The sequence below is a fragment of the Pecten maximus genome, chromosome 14, assembly GCF_902652985.1.
Source record: "Pecten maximus chromosome 14, xPecMax1.1, whole genome shotgun sequence".
NCBI lineage: Eukaryota > Metazoa > Mollusca > Bivalvia > Pectinida > Pectinidae > Pecten > Pecten maximus.
In genome coordinates, this window is record NC_047028.1 from 11,905,733 (window position 1) to 11,920,030 (window position 14,298).

At 35.2% G+C, this 14,298-nt stretch overlaps 1 protein-coding gene across 1 annotated transcript; it reads left to right on the top strand.

Annotated features, from left to right (window-relative positions):
* The first annotated feature begins 244 nt into the window (after positions 1–244).
* LOC117341716 (H/ACA ribonucleoprotein complex subunit DKC1-like) lies at positions 245–11,349 on the top strand. The gene is made up of 14 exons (XM_033903579.1): positions 245–293; positions 2,255–2,286; positions 2,690–2,776; positions 3,204–3,295; positions 3,681–3,930; positions 4,719–4,845; positions 5,030–5,160; positions 5,755–5,898; positions 6,261–6,381; positions 6,620–6,738; positions 7,526–7,629; positions 7,963–8,032; positions 8,373–8,540; positions 8,815–11,349. The coding sequence occupies exons 1-14, from the start codon at positions 281–283 to the stop codon at positions 8,881–8,883; spliced, it is 1,527 nt and encodes a 508-aa protein (XP_033759470.1). The 5' UTR covers positions 245–280; the 3' UTR covers positions 8,884–11,349.
* Positions 11,350–14,298: the final 2,949 nt, after the last annotated feature.

Sequence of the window (14,298 nt, forward strand, 5' to 3'; positions counted from 1 at the left end):
TAAAAATATCATAACGTTATTTAAATTATATCCAACTACTGTCAAAAATGAAAAGTCTCTTCCTCACCCTGAAAAACCTTCAAATAAGATCTGCATCGCAAGCAAATATATCATGTCTGCAGACCATGTTTCCGGAAATAAATACGGGTATGCGTGCGCATGCATATATTATATACTCGGGAGTTCTCTAGGTTCATCTTCTTCGATTTGACACATCCGTGACACCTCAGATTTTATCATTACTAAAAGGTATTTAAATTCACACGTGTTTTCAAGAAAAATGGCGGACAACGGTAAGCGGCATTGAGAAAACGTTAAACACTTATTTATGATTGCACAACTGACAGCAAAAAAATGCACCCATTACACAGATTCACGTGAAAAGAAGATATAAATCAATATTGTCGCTAGCGTAGAATCTGAACTGATGATTAATTCGAGACCAATTTTAGTTTTACAATAATCTGTCGCCACCACGTGTTTACATTAGTATCTGGGAATTAGCACCCATAGTTAAAATCCAATATCATTGATATGCATGATATGTGCGAGCGCCTCTGATTAGACACAGAACCATGTTACTATGCAATTATAATATGAAATGGTCTGAACCGTTGAACTTAAACATCCTGATATTTTCTTACACGTAAATATTTCATTGTATTCGAAGCTAGGCCTAATGTACGCACTTGTATCCAGTAATTATTCGATACGTATACTATAGCATACAGTTATTGGATGTGAACTCCAGGATACAAGTGCAATTATTACCGATGATATATTGGCGCATTTGAATAACAGTTCCTATTTTGAGTAATAAATAACTTACTCAAAATCAGGATGGTTTGAAATAGAAATACAAAATGTCATTTTATACGTTTGAAACAAAAAAAAGGGTTTCAAATCAAAAGATGTCACTTTCCATTGAGACTTGCAAATTGCAACCCTTAAAATATGAAAAAGGAGTAATGATATTTTTTTCAAATGAATTTCATCAAAGTTTGCTCTTCAGAGGAGCAGAGACTTGTATCATGGTATATGTCTCTTAGAGGAGTAATCATCCCAATGGTATATACTTGCATAGTTGTTGATATCAGCTTTTGACTTCTTTAAGACACATCTTGATTCCTGCAGAATTTCTGCTAAGTCCCTGTGTTCCAACAGTACTAGTCTCTAGACATATTCTAGAAGCCTAATAGATGAACCACAGCACAAATTAATTGAGCAGGGCTTGTAATTAACTGAGCAGGGCTTGTTCTGATAGGAATATCTCAATCTGGAAGATTTGTTTCTCTCTTGGTTGTAAAATACATATTATGTTATTTTGATTCATAACAACAAAAAAAGCATATCTCTGCCAATGCAACTTCCTTTGAAAATACATTCATTGTGCATTTCATTAAAACATTATGAAGCTAAAGTGTAATGGTAGTAACATTTGTAATTAAACAATTATATCCATCAGTCAACAGGGGCATGTCTAGCTATAGTGTTATATTACAAAATAGCCAGAAATACCTATATTAGTGATGTCATATCGGTTGAAAACCATAATCGATTAATCAGTAAAATCGGTTGTCTGCAACCAACTGATGATCGGTTAACAATCGCATCAGAATTTCCTTTTTATTATTTCTAAGTTACATAGATTATACTGGCCAAATGCTACTGTAACTTGCTCACATTATAATCGGACTATTTAGCAGTGTCTATCATGTTGTTTAGGCCACATAAAACTAGGCTTAAATTTTATTTGCAATGTTTGCATGCACATTAAAATTAGTAAATTCATGCAATGCTATTTGAGTGGCCTAAATGTCTTCTGACATCTACATATTTCATTATCACAAATCATGATTATACATCATATAAAATATTGTGAAAAAGAAAGACTTAAATATTTATTTATCAAAATGTTATTCTGACTTGGTTCGACTTTGGGCCGTCAAATATCCTCTCTAACAATTCGACCTACAGAATGAAATTACAAAATAATATGGATATGTAGCCGACAACTACGGTATCACTAAATCCAGAATTATGACAAAAGCAACATCATTACATCTGTATATATTCATTTCCCTCGTTTTCATATATATAAGGATTTCTGGCTATTTCTTTTTATATAAGTCTAGACATGCCCCTGTGATCATCAGTCTTGTGTTTTTGCATGGTGGAAAATGTTGATACAGGATACTATCAAGTGTATAAGTTTGTATTGCCTTATAAGTCACATCTGAACTATTTCTTTCAGATAAAAAGAAAAAGAAATCGCAGAGTTTGGCTGTAAGTATTTTTTTTATTATTTTTTTATGTGTATTTATAAAGAGTTTATATATGTATAATTTATGATCAGTGTAAAGATAGCTGTTACTGAGTATACATAGTTTACCAATAAATATTAAACAAAATAAAAGCTGCCAATTAGCAACTTTTACATTGCAATTAGGCGAGTAAATGATGTGTCAGGTAGAAATTGTACTACAAATATATTATTTTCTAGTATTCTTCTTGAAATTTACATTTCATTTCAGCAAATTTTATTGTACTAATTGTAATTGCTGCAAAATAATAATGTAGGCATAGCCTATATATAAGTTTTCTCCTTACAGTCCAGAAAATGTTTGGTAGATGGACAAATGATTTATTTCAACATTGTTTTACCATGTTTTATGATTTTTATTTCCAGGATGTGCAGCACTCCGAAAGCTTCCTGCTGCAGCCATCAGCAAAAGTTGACAAGTTAGACTCCTCACAATGGCCACTACTGTTGAAGGTAGGTGAAAACATAATAGACTTTAAGTTGTAGAAAATGATAAATATTTATCATTGTGATTTACTCCCATAGCTGGTACCAGATCTATAGTAGACTGTATGTTTGTGTCAATTTGTCTTGATCTCTGATAAAACTTTTAACAGTATCATCTTTTCCCTACATCAGATGACTGTTTACAACTGAATAGAATTTTCAACCCGTTCATATTCTCAAAGTGTGGTCAATTTTACAGGACTAAAGAAGACGTTGCAATTAAAAAGAAGAAAAAATTGCCATTTTTAGTGGAGATAAGAGCATTGTTGTGATTGACTCATACATTGGAATTACTTGTATGCTGTCTGATAAAAAACAATAGTGTTTAAAAGTAATGGAAATTAGTATGAATCTGTCATAATTATTTATCCTTTATGTGTTATTTTTGTTCCAGAATGTCGACAAGCTCAATGTGAGGACAGCCCATTACACACCTATTCCAACAGGGTGCTCTCCCCTGAAGAGACCAATCGATGATTATGTTAGGTAGGTTATATTACTCTCTTGAACCCAAACATTAATAAAAATTGGTATTATGTTAGCTAGCTAACTCTTCAGTCCAGATTCAGTGGTCTGGACCTATTTTCTAGCCAATAATACTTGCATTTGGTTTATTTTGTTTAACATCATATTAACAGCCAGGGACATTTAAGATGTACAAGGTTTTTGAGGTGGAGGAAAGCCAGAGAAAAACCACGGGCCTACGGTCTTACAATTCCAGACAACTGCCCCACATGGGTTTCAAACTCCCAACCCAGAGGCTAGTGATAAAGTGTTGGAACACCTTAATCGCTGCATTATCAGTTGCAAATCAGGCTATTTTCGTAACTTTTATAATATTTCAATTCAAAATGTCTTTATTTCTTTTCAGGAGTGGATTTTTCAATTTGGATAAACCAGCTAACCCTTCATCACATGAGGTTGTGGCTTGGATCAAACGTATTCTTCGAGTAGAGAAAACCGGACACAGCGGGACACTTGATCCAAAAGTAACAGGCTGTCTTATTGTCTGCATACAAAGAGCCACACGATTGGTCAAGTCTCAACAGGGAGCTGGGAAGGAATATGTGTGTATTTTCCGCCTTCACAGTCCTGTGGCGGACGAGCGGTTAGTCTGTCAGGTAAGTCCACAACACTCACACATTCTCACAAAGGCATAGAACTTACTTTAGATGAGATAAATCATGCCATGATATGCTTTGGAAATAAAAAAAAAAACAGAAATAGAAGTAGAAGTAGATACAAGATATGTGATGTGAAATTCAGCCATATTGTCTAGTGGCTTAGAAAAATAGTTAATATAGAGCAGGTAAAGACATTCTACAAGAGATGCACTATATAACTTTTTAATGACCTTAGATGTTAATAGGACGTTAAACAAAATAAACCAAACCAAACCAACTTTTGCTAAATTGCTTCAAAGCATTATAAAAGATTATCAATTTTCTTATGAAGTCTTCACAAAAGAACTTATAAACTAGTTATCAAATACACACTTTAGAAAATTACCTTCAATTTCTAGGACAGCCATTGGGTGAGAAAAAACCCAGGGCCAGTAGATGTGGTCTGTGGGCTTGTAGATATAAATAGTGACTACTTGCCTGATAGACAAATGCAAAGTTTCATGTAATCTTAACCTGTCCTTAAAGTAAATTGAAGATAGTAATGATTCAGTTTAATTGGACCATAATATCCCACCTTTGGACAAGTACTTTTGAACCCAAACTTTCCCGAAGGACCAGTGATCCTGAATTTTGTTTCCTGCCCAATAGTGGAATCCTCTCGGGTAATATATTTTAATTTGATCAATACTTGTATATGCTTATTACAATTTTTTTAACTTTACACTTCAGGCATGTGCGTCAATTATGAGAAATGATAACCATGCTGTAAATGTTTTGTTCTACAGAAACTGGAGATGCTGACAGGAGCTTTGTTCCAAAGACCTCCATTGATATCAGCTGTCAAGAGACAGTTGAGGATAAGAACAGTTTACGAGTGTAACATGCTGGAGTATGACAAAGAGAAAGGCATGGGTATGTAGTGTTATAAACTAACTGACAAAAATTTTGTCAAGTTGAATGACTTTAATTTTCAAAAATTCATATTGAAAATGAAGTAAAGTTCTTAGACAGTTTATGGAGGATATAGTAATGCTACCATTACCCAGCAGTCATAAAGCTGAGATATAAACCGCGTGCTATTTCGTATCTTACTCAGGTATTTTCTGGGTAAGCTGTGAGGCCGGCACATACATTAGAACCATGTGTGTCCACCTTGGACTTTTCCTTGGGGTCGGAGGTCAGATGCAGGAGCTCCGGCGTGTGCGGTCAGGCATTCAGTCAGAAAAGGTGTGTACTACAGTCTGTACCCTACCTACACACATATGCTATATCACAATGTCGCTCATAACACATAAATTGTATTACAGCATTATGACAATATGTAACATACGTTGTATTTACTGCGTTATGTAATATAAATATTGCATTAGAGTATAATATTATTTCAATTTAAGATAAGATAGTATTATGCATTGTATGATCTTATAAACTTGTTATATTACTTTACAACCATATCAATAGCATACATCATAACAACCTAGCTACATACTGTCCCCATATAGCATGACAACAAAACAAAACATTGGCTTTGTATTAAGATTGCTGCAGATGAAACCTACAATTGTTTTAAAACTCCTTAAGTCATTCATTTAATTGCTTCGATAATAAACATTGCTTCCATTGATCAACTGTTATACTTAATTGAATGTTTTTGTGTAACATTAAATTTGAAAATGAACAGTTCATATTAGTAAGAAGACTTGGTGAAAAAGTCCGTTTCATCTGTGTCTTATTTGGGTAATGTTTTTCCCAAATTCAGCAAAATTTTCATTCATAAATTGAGAACTATACAGTCACAAAACAATGCCCTTGTTTTGTCAGGAGGGATTAGTGACCATGCACGACGTCCTGGACGCCCAGTGGATGTACGATAACCACAAGGATGAAACTTATCTACGCCGTATCATCAAACCGCTGGAGGCTCTCCTCACCTCCCATAAACGCATCATAATGAAGGACACAGCTGTAAGTTTTACAGGCCACTAATTGGGCTATATCTGATATGGTAGAATGTGTAAAAATCCTGGTGGGAATACCAGATATTTGTGGATTTGGTATACGGTTATATTATTTATAATTATTAATTATGGTATATTTTCTTATTTTATGCTAGTATGTTTTCTCGTTGCGTATGCCTATCCCACAGGATCATGGCCAATTTCAGTGGTCCAGATACCGATATATAATTCTGTCTCTGATTTTGCTCCATATCGGTACATTCATTTCAGACATGACAATTGTATACTTCATTTTATCATAGATTTAACCTGAACTTTTACTGTTGTTATAGTTTTTACTTCATGGTTAGCTTGTTTGTGTTATAACAGGTCAATGCTGTGTGTTATGGGGCGAAGATTATGTTGCCAGGAGTACTCCGATATGAGGACGGCATCGAAATCAATGATGAGATCGTGATCATTACAACCAAGGGCGAGGCTGTTGCTCTGGGTATGTATATTTGTATGAATCACAGTATCAATCGATGGATCAGTGTATGAAGATGCAGGAATAGTCTGGGTTTTGAACAGTATGAAAGAGTTATTCTTTGCTAAAGTTTGAACAGTATGAAAGAGTTATTCTTTGCTAAAGTGTCTCTGAAACTTTCAAGTTTAAGGAAAATATACATGTATAAGAAGAGTTCTTGTATAGATTGTTTCGTTGACCTGACAATGAAATGTTTTTGTAGCAATTGCTCAGATGACAACTGCTGTGATGTCGACTTGTGACCATGGTATTGTGGCTAAAATTAAACGTGTTATTATGGAGAGGGACACTTATCCAAGGAAGTGGAAGCTCGGACCTGTAGTAAGTAGCAAAGTTTTTCCTGACAAATTTGGGAACTGTCGCCTGGTTGAAATAGGGACTTTTCACTGTAGGAATAAAAAAAAAAATTATAAGAAAAATGGTTATCTTGTTTGCTTGTCTGCCTTCCATACATAATTATATTAATATGTATTCCAATATTGGCATTACATCCTGTCCACACATCGCTATCTAGCTTTTACCGTGTCATGATAATTACATTCATGGTTATGGAACTGAGTGATAGCAACATTAATCCCAGCAGATTCAAGCCATGGAAATGATTCACTTCCTTTCATGGTTAAAACTGCCTGGTACAGAACTTAAGTATGCATTTAATCTGAGTTCTGCTTTGCTTTTACAATGTTTTAGCAGCAGTATAAATGTACATGTAATATAAGTAGGGCAGAGTGTTCAAATGGTATCATTTTCTTTGTGCTGCAAAGCGATAAGAGGACCGTGGAGAATAAGTAAAAAGTAGTAAAAACCTGTTTGAAAATAGTCTTCATACTCAATTGGAGTTGGCTCACAGAGTTACCATCATACAGAATAGGTATTTATGGAAATTGACATTCACACTATACATTATGTTTTCAACTCAAGCCAGTACCTCCATATGTAAAAACAGGTGTTTATATTAGTTTGAATATAGAATGACCAAGTGGCAATAAATCCAGCATTCAGGCTTTCATCATGATGTGCTGTACAAATTTGATGTCTTTTGATTTTGCTGATTTATCACTGTCAATTGTATGATGTGTTAATATTTTGTGTTGTCTCCTTATTACAGTCAAGTAAGAAACAGAAAATGAAGGCAGAAGGCTTGCTAGACAAACATGGAAAACCAAACGAAAAGACTCCTAAAGGCTGGATCAGTTCTTACCATGATTACAGGTAAAGTTATTAATGTAAACAAGTGTATTGTATACTGAAAACCAGTGTGAGTGTAACCCTGCTAAATATTGGCTGCAATATGCTATTTGGCTAGTAAAAACTTATCTTTGTTCAGCATGAATCTTGTTATCCAGACATCCTGGGTTAGTTTCCTGTTGGAGGCAATGAAATAAATTTAATTAATTATACTCTCTGTTACATTGTCGTCTATGTCGGGACGTGTTAATCATATATGTATTGTAAAAGAACATACATATAATTGTTTATGAAAAAGGTGATGTTCTACAGTAAAACTCTGAACCCGACTAACTTTAGACCTGTTGGTTTTTATAGTACTATGAAGAAAGAGAAACCAGATGGTGCAGGTGACGCTACCCCGTCGACACCTGTTCAGTCAAACAAGGTAAGGGACATATCTACACATACAGATGAGTAGAATTTGTTTGAAGAACATATTTATATTATAGGACAGCTGTCTGATAGCTCATTACCACTATGTTAAGGGCAAATAAAATTTTAGCATCAATGGTCTTGGAAAGTTCATTTAAAAAGTTCTGGCAAGAAGTGGTCTAATTCAACTGAATTGTTAGCATAAAACAAAGGAAAAGATGAATGTTACAAGAAATTTTCCACTTGCTTATTGGGCAAGTAACTGCCAATTTTTACCTGCCCACAGACCAAATCGGGCCATCAAAGCTGTGTTTCTTCTCTTCTTGTGTTTATGTCTATGGTTTGATTTGTAGAGAAAGCTGGACACTAGCAGCTCGGATGAGAGTGAACCTCCCACCCCAAAAACACCAGCAACACCTTCCCCCGAAACACCTAACTCGAAAGACAAGAAGAAGAAGAAAAAGAAGAAGAAGGAACAGGATGAAGACGACGAAACCCCAGCAGAAACATCAATGACAGAGGTATACAATATATAGATATTTAAGTCTGTTGTCTGGACTGATATTCTATAGCTTTCATTCGCAACTTTGCAATAAATTAGAGTTTGTTCCACAATTTCATTCTGTCATAGCTATTCAAGGGGAAATCTGTAGGAGTAAAGTAAAAAGCTATCTTGGAATAAAGAAAAAAATATGTGTATGAACTTTAATCTTGTAAACTTTGTAGGTTTATCTGGCTGAAGTATGTCAGAATTATATTTATGTTTCTAATAACTGTTTGTTCTAATTCTGACAGGCATCATCAGAGAAAAAGAAAAAGAAGAAAAAGAAACACAAGAAAATGAAAGAAGATGATAGTGACTGAGAGGTTTTGAATTGTTGATGGATGAATGTGGTGAATTTGTTGAAGGAATGAGAGATATCGACCATGTGTAAATAGTTCCTGCATCTTGTGACTGCTGACTACAGTATATACACATTGTCTCCAGCTACAGATACATCAGCCTGTGTAGAAAGTGACATACTTTTAATACCAAGCCCTAGAAGTTTCCCGACAATGTAGAGGAGTGATGATTGTGTTGAGCACACGAGTCCAGGTACAAAGAGGAAACACAAACTGGAGCATTTAGTACAGCTCTGAAAAGTATAAAAGACAGACATATCACTTTGTGTAGAAAAATGTCTCAGACTGCAAGTTAAACTGATGTTTTAAAGAAATTAAGCAAATGAAATGTGTTATGAAGTAATTATAAAAAAAGCACAATACTTTAACACAGTGCTTTCTGACAGTAGACCCTTGAGGATATGTTTTTAGCTTCACAAAAATGAGTTCAGAGTTTTGGTTTTGAAAGGACATGTTTATTTGGCATATGTTATAACTTGAAAATCAGAAGTTACGAAAACCTTAAGGGTCAACTGGAATCCTTACTTACATTTACGTTATCATATATTAAGTTAAGATTTATTTACTAGTCTTCTACTCGTAGAATTTCAATTGGAATCAGAGAATTTTTTTTAATACTTAAATTTAACATTGTGTAACTCATTGTTTTGAGCATTACAGTTAAAAAGGACCACACTAAAAAAAAGCGGATGCTTCTGAATCTGTGTGTTGTTGATACTTGTTACCATGGCAGTGCCTAATCTTGTTACTGTAAGATATATATCTGTTTGAGTGAGTTACCCAAATGTGTACCCTCTAAATAGAGTACTTTTCTCCTAATTTGATAATTTCTGTTTAATATGTGAGGTATTGCTGTAGATACTATAGTTAAGTCTGTAATTAAAAGTATAGCAGTCACCACACCGTTACCTGTACATTTCCTTTTGACAACCAGGAAGGGTTATGACAACTGATGTCGTGTAGCCTAACTATAATGTTGTAATTGTGTGACTAGTGATCTACTGATCTTCCTGGTGCAATTAATGATGTGTTCAAAACTACTGTTATTATGTTGTTTTTCACTCTGACTGTTACGCACGGGATTAAAACGTTCTTACGACCCAGAATGAAAAATTTACCCCAGTTTCTGATCCCTAGATCACTTCCTATTGTAATCGGTAGTAAGGGTATCGGGATTGGATACTGCGGCTAATCTTTCCTTCTGGACCCAGAATGGGATGAAGGGTTCGGACCCTGGGGTTAATTTTCCATTCTGTCGAGCCATTGTGTATTGTTATGCTGTGTAAGTAGATGGAGAATCAAAGTATACATGTTTCTATTGGTCCATGTAACAAAGTAATCCAATGTTCAAATTTCTAAATTTGGAAATAAGAATCTCTTAACTTAGAGGATGACAAGAAAACATTTACGCAAACAAAAAATTATATGGCAGCATTTCATTAATTTCTTAAACTGAACAAGATTTTCTCAGCATTTTGTAGATGTTTTCATTGATTTTTTTTTTTGTATTGCTCACAAGGTCTGTGAATGGCGAGTGATTACGTCAGTGTTATGTTATCACGGCAGACACGCATTTAAATCGGTAAGATTGCTGTTTTATTTTGTCATTGTCTCATGAAGTCACAATCCTATTCAGCCATTTCAAAAGATTTTTACCATATCATGGAGTACTGCATTTACGATGTTGTGAAAAAACACAGACATGACAATGACCAGGTCAGTGTTATTTTTCTGTATAAAACCTTGTAAAGTGATTGGTTGTAGAGTAGGGATATCTGGATTTGCAGGGAACGAGTTGTGCTACCTAACATACCAGCCACTGCTGTCTATAGAGGTTAAATGTATTCTCCTACACTTGCACGTATCATTGAAAAAACTTTGTAGGATAACTATGATGTACAAAGTGTTTGCTATATAAGTAGGTTGAAGTCATTGTTTATATAAATCGCTTATTTGTTTTTAGTACAGATGTATTTTCTATTATTGTTTGTGAATGATATCATTCATGAAAGTTGAGTGTGTTTTATTTTTAACCAATCCTATGTATTTTTGGTCCTGATCGGAAAATCTGTGCTGAAATATAAATGTTATGTTGATTTAAGTCATCAATTTTAGAACGACCATGGTCAAGGAAGGCTGTGTAGGAAAATATAAAGTGGAGTCTCTGTCGTATTGGCTGGTTATATTGAGGTCCCTTAGAGTTGGTTACAGTAGATTTACTGCCAACTCAGTATATACAAGGGAGGTAAATCATACTGGGTAAGAGACACTAATAATTAAATATTATCTTAAAGCTGGTGAAACTGCAACACTTTGTTGCTTGAAATGCCTTCACCCAGTAACCATTGTTAGTTGTTAAAAATGACCATTTCTATGGTCAGGTTGGATTTCACAAAATTTATTTCAAATAAATCAATTATCATATGTTATTGTTGTTTAGTTATTGCTAAATCACCCTGCAAACTGATTGTATTACTAAATCACTATGTAGAAGACAGTATTCACAAAATCGCCATGGAAACTTACTACGCAACTAAATTTCCATGAAGACTGGAGCACTTAAATTACCATGGAGACTCGTTAGTATTGTTACATTACCATGGAGACTCGTTAGTATTGTTACATTACCATGGAGACTTTATGGTATTCTTTCATTACCATGGAGACTTTATGGTATTCTTTCATTACCATGGAGACCGACAGTATTGTTACATTACCATGGAGACCGACAGTAGTTACATTACCATGGAGACAGACAGTATTGTTACATTACCATGGAGACAGACAGTATTGTTACATTACCATGGAGACCGACAGTATTGTTACATTACCATGGAGACTCGTTAGTATTGTTACATTACCATGGAGACTTTATGGTATTCTTTCATTACCATGGAGACTTTATGGTATTCTTTCATTACCATGGAGACCGACAGTATTGTTACATTACCATGGAGACGGACAGTATTGTTACATTACCATGGAGACGGACAGTATTGTTACATTACCATGGAGACGGACAGTATTGTTACATTACCATGGAGACGGACAGTATTGTTACATTACCATGGAGACGGATAGTATTGTTACATTACCATGGAGACGGACAGTATTGTTACATTACCATGGAGACCGACAGTAGTTACATTACCATGGAGACAGACAGTATTGTTACATTACCATGGAGACAGACAGTATTGTTACATTACCATGGAGACCGACAGTATTGTTACATTACCATGGAGACTTGATAGTATTGTTACATTACCATGGAGACCGGCAGTATTGTTACATTACCATGGAGACTTGATAGTATTGTTACATAACCATGGAGACCGACAGTATTGTTACATTACCATGGAGACTTTATGGTATTCTTTCATTACCATGGAGACTTGATAGTATTGTTACATTACCATGGAGACCGACAGTATTGTTACATTACCATGGAGACCGGCAGTATTGTTACATTACCATGGAGACGGACAGTATTGTTACATTACTATGGAGACTGACAGTATTGTTACATTACCATGGAGACAGACAGTACTGTGGCATTGCCATGGAGACGGACAGTAGTTACATTACCTTGGAGACAGACAGTATTGTTACATTACCATGAAGACAGACAGTACTGTGGCATTACCATGGAGACGGACAGTATTGTTACATTACCATGGAGACAGACAGTAGTTACATTACCATGGAGACCGACAGTATTGTTACATTACCATGGAGACGGACAGTATTATTACATTACCATGGAGACGGACAGTATTGTTACATTACCATGGAGACAGACAGTATTGTTACATTACCATGGAGACGGACAGTATTGTTACATTACCATGGAGACAGACAGTAGTTACATTACCATGGAGACCGACAGTATTGTTACATTACCATGGAGACGGACAGTATTATTACATTACCATGGAGACGGACAGTATTGTTACATTACCATGGAGACAGACAGTATTGTTACATTACCATGGAGACGGACAGTAGTTACATTACCATGGAGACAGACAGTATTGTTACATTACCTTGGAGACAGACAGTATTGTTACATTACCTTGGAGACAGACAGTATTGTTACATTACCATGGAGACCGACAGTATTGTTACATTACCATGGAGACAGACAGTATTGTTACATTACCATGGAGACAGACAGTATTGTTACATTACCATGGAGACAGACAGTATTGTTACATTACCTTGGAGACAGACAGTATTGTTACATTACCTTGGAGACAGACAGTATTGTTACATTACCTTGGAGACCGACAATATTGTTTCATTACCATGGAGACTGACAATATTATTACATTACCATAGACACAGACAGTATTGTTACATTACCATAGAGACAGACAATATTGTTACATTACTAAATTAATGATTACCATGTTGAGACTATCTGGAATAGCGATGAATACATGTACACAAACTGTTGAAGCAATCTGATGACTAAGACGACCCAGAATCAGATCTGTAGAAGAGAAATGGATTGCGAGTTCCCAAGTCGCCATGTAGATCTTTTCGGTCCAAAGTTCTTCAGTTTGTTTTCCTCCGCCTGATGGGGTATTGTTGTTCATGTGTTTTGCCATATTTTTTGCCAACGCATTTCCGTAATTCTTTACTGATTTCGATAGGGACAGAAATGCATGAAAAAAGAAGTCTCAATCGATCTATTCTAATCGCCTTTTGTCTGTTGACTGCATTGATAAACAATTTAGATTTTCAACTTATTCTCAGAACCCCTGAAACAATTTCAATGAAATTTTGTAGAAACCGCCTATGGACAAATGTCAATAAAAATTGTGAATCCTATAGTCCTAAAACCACAGGGGCCTAAGAGGCGGAACTGGCTGAAATTTCAAAAATCATTAAATGTACATTCCTGGTGGGTTTTAAATGGAAGATAAGAGGAAGAGCATATTGAAGTAAGGATTTTTATGGCCTGCAACATTTTTTTTAACAAGCATTACTATTGACCATATAGCTATTGATAAAATGTTAGACAATTCAAACAACATATATACCAATTCCCAATTGTTTGTGTTACCAGATAATACATCAATGTACGTGTGACCTCAGTTGGAGTTCTGAAAAAAGAGAATGAGTTTAACCTATTATATGTGATAAAGATCTATTATGGCATGTCACGTATACAACTGTGTAAATCATAGTCACAAGTTTTGACAGGATACAGACTAGCTCCTTGTACCCTCACCAAAATTCATGTCCTCCGATCAAAGGTAAATATCAAGATAAAATCAAAGACCAGGCTGGTATCCCGCAATCCGTCGTCTGGCTCGCCGAGGTGGTGTCAAACGTATCTCTGGACTCGTCTACGAAGAGACCCGTGAA